The following is a 21,853-nucleotide window of genomic DNA, read 5'->3' on the forward strand; positions in this document are numbered from 1 at the left end:
ATATGCAGTGTTTGAGGTGACTGTTTTAACAGCACATAGCATAAAAGCAGAATGCGCTCTGTGTTATCCTGTAGTGTTTCTTTAATAAAACCTTCCACTGCAAAGTTTTATTTTTTGGTGCACAGGGGTTTTTTGTCCCAGTTGTACTTCAGAAATTAACTTGGACGGTTGAAGTGCATGTGTACAAATTGTTCTGCCTTGGGCAGCCTGACCGGCTTTATTTCTTACAGTGCGTGATGCTTGAGAGAGGCAGGAGTGACTAACTTTCCTTTTTCTTTGAACAAGCTTCCTGGGACTAAACCCTCTTCAGGTTCGTTGTGGGAAAGTAATTCTTTATTTTCAGAACAAATAATACAGTGAATAAGTAGGCCCTCTTCTCTGACAGTCATTTTTATTTCTGGACTGCTTGTGGCTGGAAGGATGGTATGAATCCATGGGGTTTTGGTGTGTTAATCTAATGATTTAGTCGTGTGAGTCAGCTGAGTGAACTGTAGCTGAAATGCAGTTTAGGTGTTAGCAAGTGCTAACAGTCAGCAGGTTCATGCTGATGCACAAACCAAGATTCATGGGCAAAGAGAAATTTTTGGTTCCTACTAGTGACCTCAAACTGAGATAACCTGTAAAAAATTGTAAGACCTGAGTGTTTAGGGGGAGTGTACTGATGCTGAAACTTTAGGTCAGCAAAGACTCTCTGGATCATGAGCCCGGATACCTACGCTGAACAAGGAGACACAGTTTTGCGGTGGTTTTGGGGAGAGGGTACTGGTGAGTGTCTGTCCAGCTGCATGAAAGGCACCGAGATGACTGACAGGCTCTAAATGAATACAGGGATGAAAAAGCCTTCCATCTCCCAGCTGGCAATTTTGGTTTGGCAGAGGTGAGGAAGGACTGAAATTGCCGTCATCTTTCTGGTGACGGATGAGATGAACCTGTGATCTCGGCGTATTTCCTACCAGTATGTCTCCCCGTCAGTGCCCTTGCTTCTGCCACGAATGATGCTAACAGGGTCTTGTATCGAAAACTGCCAGCCCAAGGGAACGAGGGGAATGGACCGTGAACATTGAGGTACCCTTTCAGTGCCGGGGTTTTCTTTGAGGCGAGATGTAATGCTTCCTGTACGGTCTGCTGGTACCGTGCAAAGTGTACCTTGGTCTGACCGTCTGTAGGCAAAAGCTCTGACTCCAAAGCTGCTCAGCTGGCACCTCTCATCGGCACTGCTTTTTGCTTTGTGTTCTGGGCACTAGGAGAAGTAAGTTATAGGTGCCTGTAATTCTTACACTTTTAGTCTTCGGGCCACTTCGTGCCTGCGCTGGGTCCTGCGTTATTACCAAGATCTTTTGCTCTCCTTTGGAAGACTGACTGCCTCACTCGATTTGCTTCCCTCCTTTTTTAACTTTGCCTGGCCTCTCCATGCTCTTAAGGCACACATTGTTCAGATGATAATCGTTTGTGCTCAGCCAGGGCATTAGGCTGGATTTCGTTATTGCCTGCTGTATTAACTCTTGAAACCTTGTGGTAATGCGTGGAAGCGCCCAGAGGGAGCAGCCAGCTTCATTACCAGGAGTTTTGCAGAGAGCGCGTGTGACTGAAGCAAAACTTCATGGAACTGAAGCAGCGCAGCTCCTCCCCGGTGAAGCATTTGTAGGGTCAGAGCCAGGAGGTCACAGTTACTCACCCGCTACTGCTTCCTGAGCGTTACTGTTATTTGTCCCTGAACAGGAGCTAGAGCAGGCTCTTCATAGCAGCTGTGTGCTATAAAGCAGGTGGATGGTTCCTGGGATCTGTAAGGAGAGTACTGATGTTAAATTTAATCCTGTTTCATCCCTGGGAAGGAGTGACCACACCTGAATGTTAGCATCATTTGAAGGGCATTTGGGTGGCATTGGTGAAACGCGTTTGGTTGGTTTGAGATCAGTTCCCGGTGTGGGTTTATCCTCTGCCACCTTTGGGTCCTGTAAAGAGACCAGAGGTGTGCTTGGATCAGCGAAGCTGAGGCTTGTCCGGATGTTTTGTACAGGCTCAGCTCCCTTTTCTGTGGTTTATACTATACTTGGACCCTGGGAAAGAGAATAACTGTATTTCCTAAAATACAGAGTGCTTTGGAATACCGAACCCCTGTCTGGATGCTCAGTGGAAGTACTTCCAAGTCCTGGATCCCCTTGGAAAAGGACCTGGTGCTTTTAGAATGGGGTTCTTCAAGCTGTCTCCAGCTGGGGCCTCATAAGATGGGGGCACCCCAAATCTCTTGGTAGTGCTGGAATCCTTGTCTTGGTTCTTCTGCAAAACGCTGCGTGTGTTGTCGTGTGAGTGGGTAACGGATGGCCCCTGTTTCTGGCGTTCCTTGTCCAGCACTGCCGTGCTCCCGAGGGTGAGGTTCTGTGTACCACAGACATGCCAGCTCTGAACTGGTTTTACTGGGAGCTGGGTGGCAGCTGACCCACATAAAGATGATTATATATAAAGAGAGCATACCAGCACCTACTTCTGCACATTATACAACACATGTGCTTGGGCAGATGTCCGAGCCGTGCCAGTACAGTCTGTGTGGGTCTTCAACAATCCCATAAAAGCTAATTGAGGAGGAAGAGGTTTTCCGTAGGCTATAAGTAAGCAAGCTGAGATCCTTCAGCCTGGCCTGGGAAAATTGGTCACACAAAACCAGGGGCTTTTAAGGACTGAAATAGCGCTATGCCTTTTGTTGCTAATAGCAAGTGAGCAGGAGTCGGGTGAGGACAGTGTTGGCCTCCATCAGTGGGTGCTGCAGGGGCGGATCGTGGCCCAAGCCCGGGGAGGCCACCCCGCTCCGGCCGAGGTAGGGCTGGGAGCGGGCGCAGCTCCATTAAACCTGCCCCGTCCCAGGGGAGCGCGGCCTGCGGTGGCAGCAGGCGCCTCCACGGCCCAGGCTGGGGCTGGGCCCGCGGTTGGTACCTGCGGAGGAGCAGGCTCCGTGCCGCTGGGCCTTTTCCTTTGCTCTTGGCAGAGCTCCGCGCCCACGCCGAGGGTCGTGCCTGGCCCGTGCCGGCCGGCCGCCCTCGGCCAAACCGGGAACAGAAGGCCCGAAGCGCCAACGCTCGGAGCTGTAAAGCTGGCAGCTGGGGTGTGGTAGTGCGAGTGTTCGTGCGGGCACAGCCTTCGAGGTTCTTGTCCTTAAATGTGTGTGCGTGTCTCTCTCTCTGCTTTTTATTTTATTAGTATTTTTGTCTCTCTCGCTTTGAAATGCAGGTGTCCCTCCCAAGAAGGGAGATAAAATTCACTTTAATGGCTACAATTATACTTTACTATGTTGAGCCAATCTGGCAGAAAGAACAGCATGTTCAAACTGGCAGTTTATAATGTAACGTCCTATTAGGCAGTAAGGAAAGCAATGCCTTCCCGAGGAGAATAGATTTTTACATAGGCACTACAGCACAGATTTAAAAAAAAAAAAAAAAATAACCAAAAACCAACATCTTGCAAGCAATGCAAATTTTTAAATTGGGTTGATGAGCTGTCGCATCTTGCCCTTCTCCCCGCCCCTGGGCTTTTGCTGGGCCATTAGCACAGCCAGGCTGTGGCAGCAGCAATTTGTGACGGGGCGTTTTCGTGCCAAGCCTGTTGTGTCCCAAAGTCCGGGTGCCTTGGGGTGAGCTGGCTGCCCAGCCACGCGTCCACACCTGCTTGTCCTCTGGGGCGTTTTGGGGCTGGGTTTTTTTTTTTTTTTGGGAGGGGTTTGGTTGCTTTGGTTGGTTGTGGTTCTGTTTTTTTTTTTTTAACCATCCTGCAGCCGTTTAATGCTGTATCCCTACTAGGGCTGACACATTACAGCGGCATTTCTAATGGGGGACGGGAGATGGCTGGGTGGGTTTTTTTTTTTCTGGGGGTGCGGCCCCTCAGTAGCAGAGTTGCCATGCGGCCTGGGAGCAGCTGGGGCTCGGCAGCGGGCGGCTGCAGGGCGTGTGGCTGGGCCGGCTGCTGCCGTTACCGCCTGGTTAATTAGTGAGCGGAGCGGGCCAGCCGGCTTTCACTGATTTGGTCCTAGAAAGTGCTTGAGGGGTAAAGGCTTGGGTTGCTTTATTTCATATGCTGCTGTTAAGAGGACATCATACCAGCGCCTTTTGACACCCGCTCACTGACGCCAACGCAGCCACCGTAAGCTTTCTTCAATGTTTGTCCCAACCCCTGGCATAAGCCGTTATCTTTATTACTAGTTCATGCTTGGACTTTGCACTCATATAGTACATTAAAAGGAGATAAAGTAACTCTGAGTTTTATTTTATAAATAGAGGAGTCTGGGGTTTGGTTTCTTTTGTTGTGGTTTTTTTTCAAACTGTCACAGGCCCTGCACCAAGAATGGAATGGTAGGGGCAGTTGATGCTGCCAAACCTTGAACCACGCACCCCCGCCACGGCAGCAGCCGTGCACCCACCACCTGCTGGGAGCCAAGCGGGCTCAGCTCTCCTGCGGTGGAGCTTCCTTCAGGGAGGATTTTAGCGCTTTAATCGCAGTGTGTTTGTTAAATCCTTGCCTCGCTAGAAACATACAGCAGCAAATTAAACAGTCGAAGGTGAGATTTCCGCTAGCTCCTGCTCCTTGGGAAGAGCGTGGAACAGCCCAACGCGTACGCTAACCACCGCAGCGTACCGTAACTATGCTTCTCCTTCTAGCAGATGGCAGTAAGTTTAGCAGCTTGCTTTTCCAGTATCGTGCGTTCCGATTAGGAAGGCTTTATCAAGCAGCTTGCTCTAGGATAGTCATGTTTTGTCACTTTACACGGAGAAATTCTCCCTGGCAGTCTGCGTCACACAGCATAAAGCGCTCCTGGCTGCTGCAGGAAGCCAGCTGCCGCGTTTTGTCACTTCGGAGCAGCGCTGTCAGGCATCGCCCGGGGTCAGCGCTGAGCTCCTGGCCCAGCGGCAACACGGACCCCGTTGCTGCTGTGGAACTCCGTTTCTTCCGCTTGCAGCTTCAGCGTGCGCCCTCCCCTCTGGACCCGTCGCACAAGGGGCTGGTGGATGCTTTAACCCACGCCAACGAGAAAGCATTTTTACCTGTAGGTACTACTAGAACGTGCGGCTGGTGCCTCCAGACGTGGAGAACTTGCAGTAACGGTGAACACAGTGAAGCCTTTTGGGGTTCCTGACTGGTGCGATCGTGGGCACGTGCGCCGCAGCAGCCTCCAAGGCAGCTCAGGGAGGGGGGGGGAAACAAGTAGCTAACCCCAAACCCCGCTGTCCTAGGCGGGAGCAGCAATTTAAGGCAATCCCAAGGCCTGTTTCAGCTACCTCCAGCCGGGATGCTCTGGGAAGGATAGCGAGGTATGTTCTGTTTGGAACAGGTGCAGTACTTCTTCAAGATCCTGGACAACTAACAGCCTCCAGCCTCGCCCCACGCAAGAGACGAGCACACGGCACGGTGTGTTCATTCATTTATTTGTCCAATGTTTCAACCTGACCGAAATACAAGATCAACAAGAGCACTGTACTCCTGGCTATTGTTACATGTTAGAACATAGAGTTTTGCACTTTAGACAACATTTAACACCATTCTATGGGGTACTGCATTGCTTTTATAAAGTTTAAAATAAAGATTTATTTTCAAACATGTGACTTTGGTTTATTTCATACATTACACTTTCTTGCAGAAAAAATAAAATTGTACAACTGCATAAATATAAAATTCTTCCACCATGAAAATGGTTAAAACATTCAATAAAGACATTAGCACCACAGTGTGCGATGCCTCCAGCAGGAAAAAAGAAAAAAGAAAAAAAGAAAAAAGAAAACATACAAAGCAAAGAGTGATGCCTATCACCGAGGAGAGTGATAGTCTGACCCGGTCTCTCACACAGCGTACTGGAGGATGAGGGAGAAGGTGGAGAGAGACAGCATTCGCTACAAAGCACAGTACACAATCATCTATTCTCTTGAACGTCACTTAAGTTAGTTTCCCCTGCCACCCCTCCAAATAAAATACCCTAACACCACAGGAGAGTCAGAAGCCGTATGGAGTGCTGTTAAATATAGTCTCACAGGTGGGCCTGTCTTTGAAAAGGAACAAAATAATGAGAAGTATCATGCCAGTTCTCGTCCCATTGAGTATTTACACCTTGGACAGCAAAAGTCTTTGCTCACAAGAAGTAGAAAACAGATACAATAACATGGCTTGAAAAATGACCAGAGTATGCACCTATAGTACTGTACACTAAATAAAATACACAAGGCAGCAATACTTAGGGGCCAGAAACACTGCTTACTACAAGTCAGTCATGGAATCATAATTTACAGTAAAAATGGGCATGTCCCAAGGCTCAATTTTGTTTTCTTTTGTCATTTACAGTAGAATAAATATTTGTCGCTATTGCTACACTTCGTTTACATTCTAACCTAGTAAATGCAGAAAGCTAGTGTAAAGCATATAGATTACGTGTAGGTCCCATACGTATGACAGTTTGTTCAAGACTAGTAGGTTTTCTTTTTTGTTCTTTTTTTTTTTTTTTTTTTTACCTTTTTAAATGGCTAGGAGGAGGAGGGGGGGAGAGAGTTGTGCTTACAATCAGCTGCTTTTTATGTCAAATTTAATATCAAAGCGTCCCTGGAAGCGGTCTTTGTCGCTGTACTGGATGTTCTGCCCGTAGGCCCTGCATTCCACGCGCACCTCCATGTCGTAGGTCAGGTTGGTGAACTGCACCGCCACCAGTGGCTGCAGGTACCGCGGCTGCAGGAGCTTGCCGTAGTAGGGGTAGTACTGCAGGGCAAAGCCAGGGTAGCCACCCATCCCATAGTACTCCACCGTGCCTATTTTGTCTACATCGTCCTCTCTCTAGGGAGGCAAGAAAAGGAAGAACAAACGATGACAATCGCCCAAACGCAACATTGTGCAGCCCTTTTCCCTAGCGGCATCCCTTTTTCACCAAGACCGCGCCCTCGCTTTGGTCACTCGGCGCTCACCCCGCAGCAGGAGGGCGGCCGGGTGGGGGGGAAGGACGCTGAGGCGCTGGCTGACCAGCAGCCGGGCAGTAAGCACCTCCCAGCACACATAAGCCAGGAAAAGGGCTTTATTTAAAAACTCAACTGCTTCTTTACGTGTTCAGAAGTCACCACAGATTCTTTGGCTAAAAAAAAAAAAAAAGTTTGCTGCTTCTCAGCTGCTTTACAATGCCAAGTAAATACCTCATCCCTGGAGTCCTTTTTCCAGCCATCCCTGCTAGGAGCTCCACTGCAGCACTGGGAAGCAAAATAGCTACTTCTGAGGACACCCTCTGCTCTGCAGCCCTGCTTCTACCCCCTCCCTGTGAGGGCAGCGCTAACTACCATTTGTCACCAGCAGGGGTTTGAGAAACTCCTGTTCCGAAGGGGGAGACAGCCCGCGTAAGAACCACCCCCAGCATCTGCAGAAAGGCAGGGAGGTCACTACACTTGGACAAAGACTTCGACAGTCTTCCCCTGCAGCTTCCCGCCTCCGCCCTACGCTGTTTCAACTTACCTTCGCGGTGCAGTAGACAGGGATGAGATATGGGTTGTATTTTGCCATAACCTCTGGAGGGAGGCTGTCATTTACCGGAGCCTAGAAGAAACCCAAAACAAGGGGATGTTACAGACCGGACGCTTCTCTGCAGACCGCAGCACCTTTGCAGCGGCACAGCTCGGAGGTACCAAACACGTGCCATTAACCGGAACCCCTTCTAGCTCAGCTTCAGAGGCAACAGCTCTTGGTGGGGGTTCTTGGAACAGACACTCAGCGTAGAAGCCGGGGGACTTAACCCCAGCAGAGCTTTTGTCTGTTCTTACAGCTTTACTGCTGTGGATACCAAAGCAAGCGATGCTGCTGTTTTCCATTTCGCGGTGTCATTAGGGAGAGTGTCTCACGACAGAGCGCTAGCTAGCGGGGCGCGCTCGTGCGAAGCCCAGGCAGCGGCAGGAAGAGGCGGCTGGGACTGGAAATGCACAGGGAAGAACCAAGAGCGGCAGTCACGCCCTGACGTGGCTGAACTTCGACAGCACCTACAGGGCAGGACAAAGGCTCCGAGGATGGCAGGGAAGGGCGGGAGCGCCAGCTCTGGTGCTGGTCTTTGGTCTCTTAACACGTGAAGTAGCTTTGCTTCACAACCTTGCAGGTCTCAGCTCTGCTGTACAGACACCTTGCCCAACACGGGAGCTATAGTGTCTCTGCTGGAGCGTGGAATGAAGAAAACAAATATTGCCTTGGATACGCACGTCATTTCTAAATGAAACCTGTGAAGTCATTCCTTGACTAGACCCTGCTGTCTAAGGCGGTCTGGAGCTCTTCAGAGCTCTGTGGCAAAGAGAAGAGGAACACACCAAACCCTTCTCTTCCCCAGTCATCAAACAGGCACATCTTATGTCATCCCACAACCACCGCATACTGGGCACAGCACGTTCTTGCTAACACACACCGGCTGGTCCCACCCTGGACCAGAGGAGCCAAAATTCAACTCACTTCTTTGAGCACAGGGCAGGCTCCCTTCGAAGAAAAACGTTCCTCAAAACACGTTAGCTACCCAGCGCCATTCCCCGTCCTCGACTGCACTGACGGATGGTGGTGAAGCTGGCTTAGCCACCATTTGCACTGCTTTCTATCCAGAAGATGGAGCGGCGGGTTTTGCGCACCACCTTATTCAATAACACGTGCTCTGCTGCTGAATTCTTAAAAAATTTTTCAGCATTTAAATGTGCTGGGGGAAAAAACTAGAAGTAAAAGCCATCCCTGTCCAGACTAACATCCTCCAGCATTACTGCAAACATGCCTTCAGGTGCAGCACAGAGCAAGCGGGTGACAGGGACACCCTACAGCATCTGGGAAACTGCATTAAATAATAGCCTAAAGCCTCCTCACCTTCCTTGCAGTAAGAACTGTGCCTGACTCTCAGATGTAGCTTACGTTTTAGAGACTATGTATCAGTCTGATAGTGAATATTAGCACAACTTCATTTAATTCAGTGGTTTTAGCAAGGCAGGCAACCCTACACTGCCTGAGGAAAGAATGCAGTAGATCGGGGCATGACACAATGGCTGATCTTACTACAGATAGAGTTGGTCTGGGATGGTCCTGTGGAAGCACAAAGGAACTTAAAATGGGTTTTATCATTTGAAGAAAAGACCCCGTTAGAGCAATTCAGTTAGCAGGCTCAGAAGCTACCAGATAAATAACCAGGAGTTGGCACTGTGAGGGTCATCGCTACTTTTTTACTGGATGATCTTTAAGGTCCCTTCCAACCCAAACCATTCTACGATATTTACCAACTTGCGGTGTGCAGATCTCATTGCTTTTTAATGAAAAGTATTTTTAAAGCCAGTTACTCAAATCGTCTCACAATTAAACCCTCTCTGCAGAAGGGGTTTAATACTGATACCTCTCCAGAGACAGAAAAGCAGGCACAGCAAATCTGCAGCCAACTCCTCCTGATCAGTAACTTCTGCTAGAAAGGGAAGAGATACTCGCCTTAGGTTTGAAGCCGATAATTCTGTTGAGCTTGACGAGGATGCATGGCTTCCCATCCCTGTACCCAAAGGTGGGATCGTTTATTCCAGAACAGTTTTCCAGCCATTCACGTTTGAATTTGCAGACCTTCTTCTGACCCTGGGCATCGTTATATGGTCCTCTCTCTTTGTAGTCGGTAGGCATGTCTGTCATGGCGGGGGAACGAAAAGACAACCGTATGCAAGGTGACCTTCTGCTCGTCAGGAACAGCAACACTTACGCTTCCATGCGTAGTTAGGATTTGCCCCTCATCCAAGCGGGTAAGTGACACCACAGACCCGCACCCAGCCACCCCCGCCTGTGGGCTGGTCCCAGACCAGCAAGTTTGCAGCGGTTTTGGTTTTTAACTGGGGATTCTTCCAGACAACAAAAGAACAAATGCATTTGTAATCCACTGGCTCAAAAGGGGGGTTTTGGCAGCTTTTACAAGCGGGTTCCCCTCAGATTTTATATACATGTATTATGAGGTGACAGTCTCACTCTGCATTATTACATATCATCTATTAAAGGTTAATAACTCCCAGATGTTTTGCTGCATTGCGTCAAGAGGACCAACACTGGCCTTAGCAAAGTCATCAGTAAAACCCCCCATGGCTTTCAGAGATGATAAGGTCAGCGCCACGAGCTTTTTGGAGTCGGCTGCAACTTTCTCCACGTGAAATCTAGGAGTTCCCAACCACATAACCTCTACAATAAGCTTCGAGGTACATCCCTGGCCAAATCTGGTCTGTCCAAACTCATCATTTAACGAGCAGCCATACGACTGACACCAGAGCCTGCCAGTTCACCCACACGCCGCTGGTTACAGTAAAAGGAACAGCCAAAGTCAGAGACCACCACTGCTCAACCCTCAGCTTCTGGTGGGCCTGACACAGAGGCACTGGTCAGAGCCCTCAGCTACACGAAGCGACCGCGACTTACCCCCGCAGTCCTGAAATACTATGCTTTCAGTCTGTTGATCAGCGCTGTAGTCCTTTAAGAACTTCTCAAGGTTCTTCACGTACGGCTCAAAACTTTTGGGATCGGAGGCAGTAAAGGAAATTTCTGTCTTTTGTACCTGGGGGATTTGAGTCAGTCCTAAGAAAAGCAAAATCAGGAAGAAAACATTAAGCACACCTCAGAGTTGCTCAGCCTCCGGGCAACGTGGCGCACACCAAGAACGTAACTCATTCTAATAATCTCTATTTTTCAGACTTCAGGACTTGAACAAAACAGCTTAAGCTCACTAGAGGGGAGGCTCTGACAGGCTCTTATCTCCTCCTTCCAACAACAGTCTGGAATATTCATCATGAAGTTTGCATCACTAAGCAGATAAAAATCACAGAATCCAGAAGGGAGGCTATAAGTCAAGGTTTTCCTCAAGAAAAACAGTCAGCTGTGGGTCCCCTGCCCACTTCTGCCTCCTCCCCAAGGACAGAAGGGAAGCTGCCCGTGCCTGAGACCAACCACACACATTGAAGTCCCACGGAAGCCCACTCTTGTGTGTGCATCCCTGGCAGGTTGACTTGGAAGTCTGCAAAACATGCTCTGTGTTTAGGATAAAAATCAGAGCTGCCCACTCACGAACCCTTGCAATAAAGCACGAGAGGCTCCCCAAGTCAGGCGTGGTCTCTGCTGGCTGTGACCCACGTTGCCTTCGTGTAGCCGCCCTCGCAGGATGCGGGGCAGGAGACATTTTCCCAGTCAGTAAATTGATCAGCCTGATGGCTTCCTCTGGTCTTCTCACTCTGTAAGCAGGTATTTCTGATTGCAGAAATAGCCTTCAGAGCTCTCTGATCAGAAGCTCATCACCAACTAGGTGGGTAGGAAATGCTGCTACATGGGAGAGATGTTTAAAAGACTGTCCTAGGTTCTGGGCCGTGTAACCAGCTCCACTTTTGACTTTAGGAGGATGAATAAAAAAAGGAATGCATGGAGAAGAGACAAGACTAGATAGAAGTAACGCCTACAGATGATAAGTGCCAACCCCTTTGCTTTTCATTATGGGACTAGGAAATAGTTGCTCCTGCGTGATGTTTAGGTCACATTTTAATCGAATGCATTGATGCGTGGCTAACGCATTGAACTTAAGTAATGGGAACTGGCGTTCATGCTGCTTTTGCGGCGGCCGCTGTAATTATTGAGGTCTTGACTTCTGTTCAGTTTGTCATCTTCATTTTAGCAAGAACAAGAAAAAGGAACAGGGCAGCAGCATTTGCTTTGACGGCTTTCAGAACAAGCCTGTTGCCAACGAGCTCCCCCGGTGCAAAACCCAGGCAGCTCAGCTGGCTGGCCCCAACCCACAGGAGCTTGTGACTCCAGCAATTTTTCCAAAGCCACTTGAGTGCTTCTACTTAGTCCCTCCTCAAGCCAGCTCACCACCACCACCACCACCCCCGAGCGGGAATTTGTAACCTAGAACAAAGATTAGCTTTGTTCCCCTAAACGCAGCTCCTAGTAGCCAAAGACAGCGAGACACCCAGGGAGTAGCTCGGGGTTTCAAGTTTTATTCCAGGAAGCAGCTTTAATGGCTCAAAACTCCCTCTGGTACAAATTGACCAGGCTGAGCATTAGAAGTTTAGAAGCAACTTACTACTCCACTAGCAGAATTATGTCCTACCCTCCAAAGTCAGTGGCTTTCAACCCCTTTTCAAGTAATTACTTGCATTCTTGCTTCACAGTTATAAATAAGTATATATAAAATAAATAAGCTGGGTTCAATTTTAGTAAGGGACTTCAATCCCATCCTGCCAATCCCTCCTCATGTTACCACTCAGCTGGGAAGCAACAGGCTCAGGGTCACTCGAAGTGGCTATCTGGAATTGCAGCGAAGGCAGGTCTTGGTTCCTCTCCTGCGGCTGCCTTCTCCAGAGTTCAAGTTACAGGTGTGTCATTCAAATGTATAAATATAAAATTCAAGCAAGCTTGGCCAGGCTTGTTAAGCTTCAGTCAGGCTGTTAAACCATTAATTTTGCTCAGGACCTCCCCACCTCCGTTTCTTTACCTTGTCCAAGGTAACGAATAAAGACACCCACGCAGAGGTGGCAGAGGTGAAGGGAAGGTCAGCAATACACACGCCGTGGTGTGAAAAAGCCACCTAGCAGAATATCCCTGTTCCCTGGTTAGGAGAGCCTCGCCACCGATATGTGCAATCCAAAGCCAACCCTCCGCCCATGAGACAAGCGACGTGGCTGGGAGAACAGACCCCCAGCCAAAGCATCCCCGTCTCACAAATCTTTGCAGAACGGCACCGAAGCCCAAGCGGTGCCTCTGTACAGCTGCTCCAGCAGCCAGCACAAGAGAACAACCATTCCTGCCAGGCAGACTCAGCCTGTGGCCGTAGCTGGGCTGCTCTCCGCTGAACTGTGGGCATTTACAGGTACCTGTATGAACCAGACTGAGCTTTGGTACAGCAGGTAATTTCTTTGGTTACAACAAGAGCAAAGTAGGGATTAATCTTCCTGCTTATGAAGGGAGGAAAGTACATCTTTGTGAAGATGAAGAGCTTGTTATGAAAATAGCTTTATTCTGATTAAAAATGTATTACTCACCACAACCTCCATTCTCACATGCCTGCAACTGACTGGACACAGAGTCCTAAGCACAGATCTATCACTTCCTTCCTTGTTTTCCATCTGTACCTCCCATAGCTAGAATAAAAGCTTCAATGCTGTTATCAGAGCAGCGCTATCACTGAACCCTTCTTAAGCAACCTTGTTTAAAAATAAAAAAAAAGTGTTGATTTGATCTGCCAAGAGGAGGTAACCTCTGCAGACCACATCCATAACCTTTCTGAAACTTTCTCTCATCCCCGTTAGGGAAAGAGAAGCAAGTAGGGATGAGAAAAAATTACAAAGCTGAGCCATTCCAGTGCTACCTACCATGGGCTGCCAGACACTTAAGTCTGTGGCTCCCATAAAGTACAGGGATGAATAAGCCTCTTAGAGGCTTCATGCACAGGAGGAAGCCATTCATAAGCAAGTCCTATGGGGGAAAAGAAACAAAGCCTCAAGTGCTTTCACAGCCAGGAGCCTGAACAACCCTCTCCCCATCTTCTGACTGTCATCTGTTTGCCGCAGTTCTGCATCTCATGCTGTTACCACAGAGATGCACCATGGTGTCATGTGTGGTGATGCTGTGCTTCACAGGTGGAAGAATCAAGTAACTTATTGCTAAAATTCTGACAAACTACTTGAGAAAATGTCTGCAATTGGCTCTGAGAGTGCATTGCTAGGAAATACAATTCCTATCGTCACTTGACTGACACTGTCCACGTAAATGATGAGTGATGCCTTGACTTGGTAACAGACACCACCTTCTGTTTGCTTCCTAACTGTAGATGTACAAAGATACCAGATGACAAAAAAAGCATGTAAAATAAAATAATTCATTTTTTTTCAGCTACAGTTCCACTTCTAAAACACCATTGCAGGTTAAAAAAAAAATCACATTTATTCAGCTCCATTTAAAACCAGATTTTCCACATAGACTGTATCATTCTAAGCTGCAGGAGCAAGACTTCACCCTCAGGACACTTTTTCCTGAAGAGGAAGAAACTAGAAGTGAGAAGTCAGGCTTGTTATTAGGAATGGTTGTGCAAGTCCGTAGTAACCACTCTTGCTTCATCATGCAATGCTCATTTCCAAGTACCATGTAATCTTGGTTCAGAATGAGTCTGAACACTCCTGGGATGACACAGATGACAAACTGAGCGACACCATTTCTATTTCCCATCCCCCCAGCTCACTAAATGAGGACAGACTTTAAAAGCCCCCATACCAAGCAACGTCCTTCCAAGCTTCCAGGCTGCCCAGGACAGTGGTTGAGTCCATCTCTTGGGGGTATTTAAAAGACGGGTAGACATGGTGCTTGAGGACATGGCTTAGCGGTGGGCTTGGCAGCATAAGGTTAACGGTTGGACTCAATGATCTTACAGGTCTTTTCTAACCTAAACAATTCTAGGATTCCACCTCATCCCCAAAGCGCAAAAAGCAGGTGCAAGTTTTCTACAAACGCAGCAAAATCTGCTTGGCAGATAACATCCCTGAAGCTTGAGATTCAGAGATTTTTTTTTTCCCCAAACATAGGTACCGAGACAAGAGACAGAAATAGAAAAAGTGCTGCTTCCCAGGAGGTGGCATACACTCCTTAGGGATAAATAAGCCAAGTGGGGAATACAGAGCAGAGCAGCCGTGTCCACGATATGCTCACTGCCCAGGCACATGGTGGCCAGGCGGCTGTTGAAGCAGGGAGACCTGAAACGCCCTGGCTCGAGCAGGGGTTCTTCCAGCTGCCACTTAAAAAGAGCCTCCAGCAGCAGCGAGCTCTCTCGCCCCTACACCAGCCCTGGTGACGTTTCACAGGATGCACACCACAAGATGGCAGGATACACAGCCCAATTTATATTGGGGTGGGGAAGGGGAGGAGGAGAATGAAGTATTATTTTTTTTATATACACTCCATACGCTGTGTTTAAGAAGCAATATCCTCATCCTTCCCTATTAGCATGGTAAGTCCTCTGTGCTTAAAGCAGAGTCCAAGCCTGCAACACACGTGGAACTGGGAGCTGGGGCTGTCGCAACAGCAAGGCTGGACAAGGTGAACTGCACAGTCCCTTCCCCCACCCCAAGACAAAAGAGGAAGAAAAAAAGAACCATGGAAAGGTACAAAACTCAGCTTGCCCTGAAGCCCGGTATAACATTCCTGTTGTGTTCAATGCAGAAACCAATTAGCATAGTAATGACACTTGGCTACAAAAATAGCACTTTATGGCTTTCAATGTTACACCCATGTCAATAACTCGATAAAACATCCTGCAGGTTCTGCTGCTGCTACAAAATCTGTTGTATTTCAGAACAAGAATATTATAGCAGCCCCTGCAGCATTTTCTCCTGCAAATCCTGAAGGGAAGCATGACTTCCCCTTTCCCAGCCACTTCAGACTTGCTCAGGAAGGACAGAGCACTGTAGCAAGGCTAAAACCAGGTTTCCTAGCTTCCTAGAAAATCCAGGGCTCTATCATGCTGCCAATATACTTACTTGGCTTGCGAATCTTCCCATGAGAACCAGGAATTAGAATTGCAGAACACCCCGTTTTATGTAGCTGATAGTCTGCAGGGGTCCCAGATCACAGAAAACTCAAGTTCTATGCTCACCAAGCGTAGGAGCGAACATGCCCGCACGCGTGTTCGTTGCCAGAAGAGCAGTTGCGCTCGCAGCACAGGGGCGAGCCCTACACAGGGGCACAAAGGGATTGCCAGCCTCCCAAACACAGCAGTGCAGCAACTCACTCCGGTGTCCATCTCAAAGCCCACGTTAAAAGGCTTATTTCTGACTCGCTGTGGTCTAATGGCTGCTGTGCTACAGGACGGAGAACAGACTTGATGCTAAGCGCCAGCCTCCACCACACCCTACCCCTAGCTTGTCCACATCTGTAGAAAGATTTGCCACATGATGCCCTGCAAAGGACCTGTACTATGAACTGCTAAATAGCTCCTTGAAGTCATGCACATGTGCTATTACAGCTTGGTTCAAAACCCTTGCTTATCGGGCTGCCTACTGTCATACATTCAAGGAGCTGCATTTTGTTCCCCCTGATTTCAGTACATGACCTGAAAGCCCATTACAAAGATCCCTGATGACCTTTTCATTCTTCCTCCATTTTGATTTCTGTAATACACACTACAAGAGCATCTCCAAATTCAGTTCCCTTTTTTTAACCAAAAAAGGGTAATCCCCAGAAAAACTAGTGCAGTATGCAATTAAGAGATGAATAAAAATCCTCTGCAGGCTAAAATCTTACACAGAAATTTTACCAGAGTTGCTTTGAAATTAGAACTGCAAACTGCTATTACACAGAAAGCGAACAGTTTACCTAGAATGAGTAATTATGTGACATCAGGCTACACAGCAGGTCTATCTGGATGTGACTCAAGATTCATGGGCTTCTTCGCTAATTATTTCATGTCTGGTGAGACCACTGGGCTTCGGCCGGGGGAAAACCACATTATTAAAGTAACTACTCCACTATTAGCCGTGTTGGCTTTTCAGATGCAGCTAAGGGCTCTGGGCAGTATCAGCGACAGTTTAGTCTTTCCTACAAACGTCAGAGCCTGTCGCAGAGATGGAAACAGCCACTTTCAGTGCTGAAGACAGTATTTACCCCAGCCATGCTGGCATGTTACGAAGTGCCACACTAACACAGCAGTTCCAGTCTCTGTTCCATCTTTAAAAAAGTGCTGGTGGAAAAGCAATTACCTGAAAAAGGTGATTCTTTGCTGAGATGTAACACCATTTGGTGATGGTTAACGTTCCCCGTGTTGTTAGAGCTGGGAATAATCACAGCATAGCACTGCAGACAGTGGGGCTGTAAGACACTGTGACACCAGAGCCAACTTCTGTAGCTACGAGCCATCAGCCTCACAATTGTCACTTAAATACCACTGTTATTAAAAGCTTCTGAACTGTTTTACAGAGCAACTGGAGACAGATCGTTACCATCCCCAGTGCCAAGCAGCCTCAAGGTCATTTGTAATGTGGGAAAGCAGCAGTTGCGCAGCTCCCCCGCCACGCTCTGAAGCAGCCGCTGGCTGCAGCCGGAATCAGATAGCGCAGCGGAGCCCGGACAGGCAGAGCAGGGAACCTGCGGCAAGGGCTGGTTACTCCATTTCCCCTACCCGAGGAAGGCTGTCCACAGACACCGCTCAAGTGAGCATTTTAATTTTGATCAGAGACTTATTTTTGTCTAGTAAAGACAGGTCATGCATCAGCAACTGTGAGACCCACCTTGAACCTCCCACGACACATTCAAATGAAATGCCCATTAGTAAATGCTACCACCACCATCTCCTCTAGATCACACAGCATAGTTCAGTGTTGGCGAATACAATTCAGAAAGCACACCCAGAATTGCTACAGTCCCCTTTCTCCTTGTGCACCCCAGTTTCACAGGTAAAGCTGACATTTTATCTTTGTCCCTTCACTTACCCACGGGAACACAGGGGCTATGAAGAAAAACTGAATCCAGCTTCTTCATACAGCTCATTCTCAAGGGAAGCCTCTTAGCCTCACTCCATTGCTTCAGTTTAAGGGAAGAGCAGCAATCCAGGTTCAAGTTCCTCTCAGACAGGAGGCATATTTCATGTGCTGCAACCTTTCATTCTAGCAGGATTGCCTTCAAGCCCCAGTACTGTTAACGCAGAAGGCTGAGAACATACCCACCCCCTACAAATATGTGTTGCAGCAACAGCATGCTTATTTCATCCTCCTTCTCGAGGTGAGTAACCAACCCGCCTCCCCCAAACAGCCTGCACCGAGTTAAACACGGGCCTCCTATTTAGTTACCTGGAGGTGCCACTCGATCCTGGTATTTGGGCTCAAATTCACTGACAGTGAGCAACATCACTTGGATGGTCCCAATGAATATACCTGCCAGGCAACCGTAGAAGATGACATAGAAGAGGAGGATTTTAACTGCAAGAGAAAACAAACAGAAAGAGGAATCAAATCAAGCCCTTACGGCAGTCACATTTCAGGACAAAATTCCTTTGCCACTTGCAAGGAAGAGCCCAGCACGCTGAACTCAAATGGCAAGGCCTCTCGCAGAGGCACCTGTTTAACAGTGAGATTATGCCCTGATGCAGGCAGAAAATGTAAGTCGCTCCAGTTGTTTGGGGGGCTGGAAGCACAAACCCCTGAAAACCTAGAAATCCCTGAATCAGGATCTAGGATTGTAAAACATGAAGATTAAACCATGTTTAACCATATTTTAAAGGATCCCTTAGCTGACCCATCGCTACCATCAAACTGTCACAGGTGACAAACTTTCAGTGAAGCAAGTGCCCAACAGCAAGAAGCCACACAAGGGGTGTGCTCTGAATGACACCCATTCCACAAAGCTCTGGGCCTCAAAGCTATTCCCAGGAGAACCTGCAGTAAATGTTACATTTAGGTTTGCAAGCAGTCATAAAGCCTGATCTCCCCTAGTAATTCAGGCTATCGCCTCCATTAAAGACAATGGGAGCAGAATTTGGGCCCAAACTAGCTCCAAGACTCAATCTCAAATGTAGGAAAGTACTCAGACATGTCACAGTACCGCAGGTTTACCAGCCTTGTACGTCTACAAAGGCACTCCAGCACTGCTCATACCAATTAGAAAGTGAATTACATAATAATGAAAGACTGAATTTAATTTTGGTCTAAAGGGAGATGCCCAGAATAATCTGGGGGGGCAGAGGGGGGCAGTGTGGAGACGAGCCTGGAGACACAGCGTGGCTCAGAGTCCGGGTATCAGTTACCAGTTTACAAGGATTATCTCAACTGATTAACTGCACAGTAACATGCTGTACTAGGCATCACCAGGCCACCTACGGGAACGATAAGCCAGCCCATGCCAAGCAACTATATGCTAAGCAGGCTGCAGGAACAAGGAGGCCAGCACAAGAGGCCAAAGAGTACTTGAAAGAGAGCCTGCTTGATCTTGGACTGTCCTCATCTAATTGCGAACGAGAAAGAGGTGGTTTATTTGAAGAACTTGAAGTGATCAGCTACAAGGGAAGGGGAGGAAGCAGTAGGTGGGAGTATTCCTCTTCCCTCCCCAGCCCCTTTGTAAAAAAGGCTCCATCAGTGGAGAAGCCTCCCAATGAAAGCAGGCAGTTCTGGTTGTTTTCTTTTCAAGTCTATGAAAGACAGGCGAGCAGGAAGGACAGCCAGCAACACGGAGGCTGAGGGACACTGTCAGAAAGGCACTCCATCCTCTCGTCTTCCTCGTGTGCACCGGAGACAGGGGAGGTAGCCAGGGCTGGTGGGCAGAGCTGGGTGTGGTAGCGTGGTGCTCCAGGAGTTAAAAGCACTCTTTGGTATCCAGGCAGCGTAAAGCAAATGGCTGTGACGTCAGGGACGTGTGGAAATTTTTTCCAGAGCACGGTCATAGGAGGTGCTGTTGTAACAAACCAAACACTAATGCTGTTGTCTGCAGCGTAATGCCTTGAGTTTTGTAACATCAAAAGGCAAACGCTGGGAGGTAGCTTATTTAATCAGGTTCCCAGCCAGGATGCTCTTAACACCAAAGACACCTTAAAGGTCAAAACCACTCCTAGGTCTCAGAGAATACGCAGCAGGTCTAGTGACCGAGCACGAACGAGAAAGCTTCCCGCAACAGGTAGGTTTATAAGAGAGGAATCGGATCATCAGCCTGCAGATCGACTCCACAAATGGAAATCAGTCCTAGGCGGATAGGTACAGGCACTCTGGGAGAAGGACCTGGTTCAGCCTCCGCATTTGAAGCACTGCGCAGTTGCCTGGTGCCTCAGGAGCACAAAATACCTATCCATGAGCACCCACAACCCAATTCTGCTCACGTAAAGATACGGCAGAAGCCTGCTCTAGTCCGCCCGCCTGCCAGAGCTAAAGCTGGCAGCTCCGGATGTGGCACCTCCAGCTGATCCATTACAACAGGAGCTGAATTCAACATCGCAAGGGTGGCTGTGGTTGGCAACAACTGGAAGACTGTCTATTTGTGTAAAGAAAATGTTAAAAGCCTCTTAGGTGCTGCACAAATAGCACTTAGACTAATAAATACATCATGAGCATTTAATCACAAATGCGCATATAGCCATTTCCTTCTTGCAGAGGCATTAAAAGCCAATTGTTCTCTCTCGACGTGGTAAAATAACTCAGTTTCCTTTATCCAGAGAAAAGGGGGGGGAAAAAGAAAAGCCCCCCTGACGTCCGAGGCAGATGACGGCTGGGAGGGCAGGCTCCCCGACGGCGATGCTCCCGGGCCGGGCCGGGCCGGGCCAGCCGCCGGGGAAGGAGACCCAAGGACGAGGCGCCCTCGCCAAGGTCGGCCCGCCCCGGGCTCCATCCCGCGGCCGGGGACCGACCCCGCCTCAGCCCCGGCCCCACCTGAAGTCACACCCGGGCGGGCAGCGCCCCCCGCCCCCCAGGGCACCGGTGGGGGGCAAGGAGGGCCCCCCGCCCGCATCGCCCCGGGCCGCCCTCAGCGGGGGCCGCAGCCCCGCCGCAGCCGGCGGAGGCGGGGCGCCGCGGGCCGTTGCTGCAGTGCCCGCCGCATCGCCGCCGCCCCCCGACCCGGCCCCGCCGCCCCCGGCCCCGCACTCACACCAGCTGCCCCCGGTGCGGCCCAGCAGCTCCTTCTTCTCCGAGTTCCAGATGAATTTCTTCCAGTTGCCGTCGCCGTCCTTGGCCTTCCCGCGGGCCATGGCGGGCGAACGGGCGGGCGAGCGGCGGCGGGGAGAAGCCTAGCCCTCGGCGGGCGGCGCGGGCAGGCTCCGGCCGGGCTCCGCGCCCCGCGGCACCGGGAAGGTCTGGGTGGGCGCCCCCCGCCCGCTCTGCGGGGCGGCCGGCGGCGCTGGCCCGGCGGGGCGTGAGGAGAGAGGGGGAGGGAAGGAAGCGACCGTGCGAGAGCGGCGGCGGGCGCCGAGGTGAGCGCAGCCCACGGGGCAGGGAGCAGCCGCGCTCCCCGCCTGCCGCTCCCCTTCATATACGCCGCCGGCTCCGCCCCCGCCGCCGCCTCAGCCAATGAACGCCGGCAGAAGGGGCTGGGGGGGCGGAACCTGAGGCGTGGCCAAGCGGCGGGCGGGACCGGCGGTGGGCGCGTGTCCCTGCGCGGCCGGAGCTGCAGGGGCGGCTGCGTGCGCATGCACGCGCGGGCCCGCCCCCCCCCCCCCCCCCCCCCCGCGGTTCCCTGGGCATCGCCTGCCTCCCTTCCTCCTCCTCCTCCTCCTCCCCTTGCTGCCTGTACCCTGCGGGAAACCGGGGGCAAAAAAAGGGGGAAAAGGGCATTTTAACGCACCGTTAGAACCGTCGTTTCGCTCCCCTCTGCGATCGCAGGTAACCAAGGTGCCGCGATCCCACGGTGCCGTTACTAAACTAACTCTGAATTTCCTGTTTCGTTGCGATATTGCATCCCATGTATTTTCTTGCCCTTGAGCTACTGACGCGTTCTCTCGGCTTCATCCTCCGTTTTCTTTTCGGCCTGGGCATCGGGATGCACGCACGTAGGCTGGTATCTCCTTGCAGGTGCATGTTCTTCTGGAAGTTACCTGCAAGAATGACCCAGCCTGAAATTGGGGACCAACCCCACCAGCCAGCCTCCGCGTGCTCCGCTCGGACCTCGAGGAGAAGCGGTCCAGCCACCATCATCTCCTACCCTCCCTAAGCCATCAAGCTGGCAGTCAGGGGACAAGTCGTAATGTGGCACCCTTCTCCAGCTGATCCACAGCTACAACCCAGCACCAGCCCCTGAAGCAACCGACCCAGAGAGCTGCTTTTTTAGGCCCTCCTTTAGGCTTTAGCCTACCGGAGCCGCACAGGGTCCACAGACACCCTCACGGTCATGCCACCATCCACGGCAGTGGCGGAGCACGGCCTCCTTA

The 21,853-nt window shown here is 50.0% G+C and overlaps 3 protein-coding genes across 15 annotated transcripts in view; 1 reads left to right on the forward strand and 2 right to left on the reverse strand.

Annotated features, from left to right (window-relative positions):
• NME7 (NME/NM23 family member 7) overlaps positions 1 to 6,347 on the forward strand; it is a 94,781-nt gene extending 88,434 nt beyond the window's left edge. For 3 of the 4 annotated variants that reach the window (XM_087759540.1, XM_087759542.1, XM_087759543.1), the window contains one exon: positions 5,034 to 6,347. In XM_087759540.1, coding sequence (XP_087615666.1) covers positions 5,034 to 5,195 — 162 coding nt within the window. In that variant the 3' untranslated portion in view covers positions 5,196 to 6,347. The remainder of the gene's footprint in view (positions 1 to 5,033) is intronic. The other variant, XM_087759541.1, reaches the window with a different exon arrangement.
• Positions 5,392 to 20,922, reverse strand: ATP1B1 (ATPase Na+/K+ transporting subunit beta 1). Its single transcript, XM_087759545.1, has 6 exons — positions 20,578 to 20,922; positions 17,799 to 17,927; positions 10,399 to 10,554; positions 9,439 to 9,623; positions 7,462 to 7,542; positions 5,392 to 6,798 (listed from the first exon to the last, which is right to left on the reverse strand). The coding sequence occupies exons 1-6, from the start codon at positions 20,675 to 20,677 to the stop codon at positions 6,532 to 6,534; spliced, it is 918 nt and encodes a 305-aa protein (XP_087615671.1). The 5' UTR covers positions 20,678 to 20,922; the 3' UTR covers positions 5,392 to 6,531.
• A 333-nt stretch (positions 20,923 to 21,255) lies between these two features.
• The window catches only part of LOC148055628 (uncharacterized), a 35,357-nt gene continuing 34,759 nt past the window's right edge, over positions 21,256 to 21,853 (reverse strand). For all 10 annotated transcript variants that reach the window (XR_015704944.1, XM_087758397.1, XM_087758396.1 and 7 more), the window contains one exon: positions 21,256 to 21,520. Coding sequence is in view for 1 of the 10 variants with exons in the window: in XM_087758401.1 (XP_087614527.1) it covers positions 21,431 to 21,520 (90 nt within the window). In the remaining 9 variants the exon portion in view is untranslated. The remainder of the gene's footprint in view (positions 21,521 to 21,853) is intronic.

The sequence above is a fragment of the Nipponia nippon genome, unplaced genomic scaffold, assembly GCF_047370975.1.
Source record: "Nipponia nippon isolate SJK-2023a ecotype South Korea unplaced genomic scaffold, ASM4737097v1 scaffold_2, whole genome shotgun sequence".
NCBI lineage: Eukaryota > Metazoa > Chordata > Aves > Pelecaniformes > Threskiornithidae > Nipponia > Nipponia nippon.

Excerpts from the sequence above, each read along its gene's own strand:
- ATP1B1 (XM_087759545.1), bottom strand. The coding sequence starts at position 20,677 with ATGGCCCGCGGGAAGGCCAAGGACGGCGACGGCAACTGGAAGAAATTC. Across the intron at positions 17,928-20,577 it reads CCGCACCGGGGGCAGCTGGT|TTAAAATCCTCCTCTTCTAT; the intron begins GTGAGTGCGGGG and ends TTTCTCTTGCAG. Across the intron at positions 6,799-7,461 it reads CTGTCTACTGCACCGCGAAG|AGAGAGGACGATGTAGACAA; the intron begins GTAAGTTGAAAC and ends TTGCCTCCCTAG.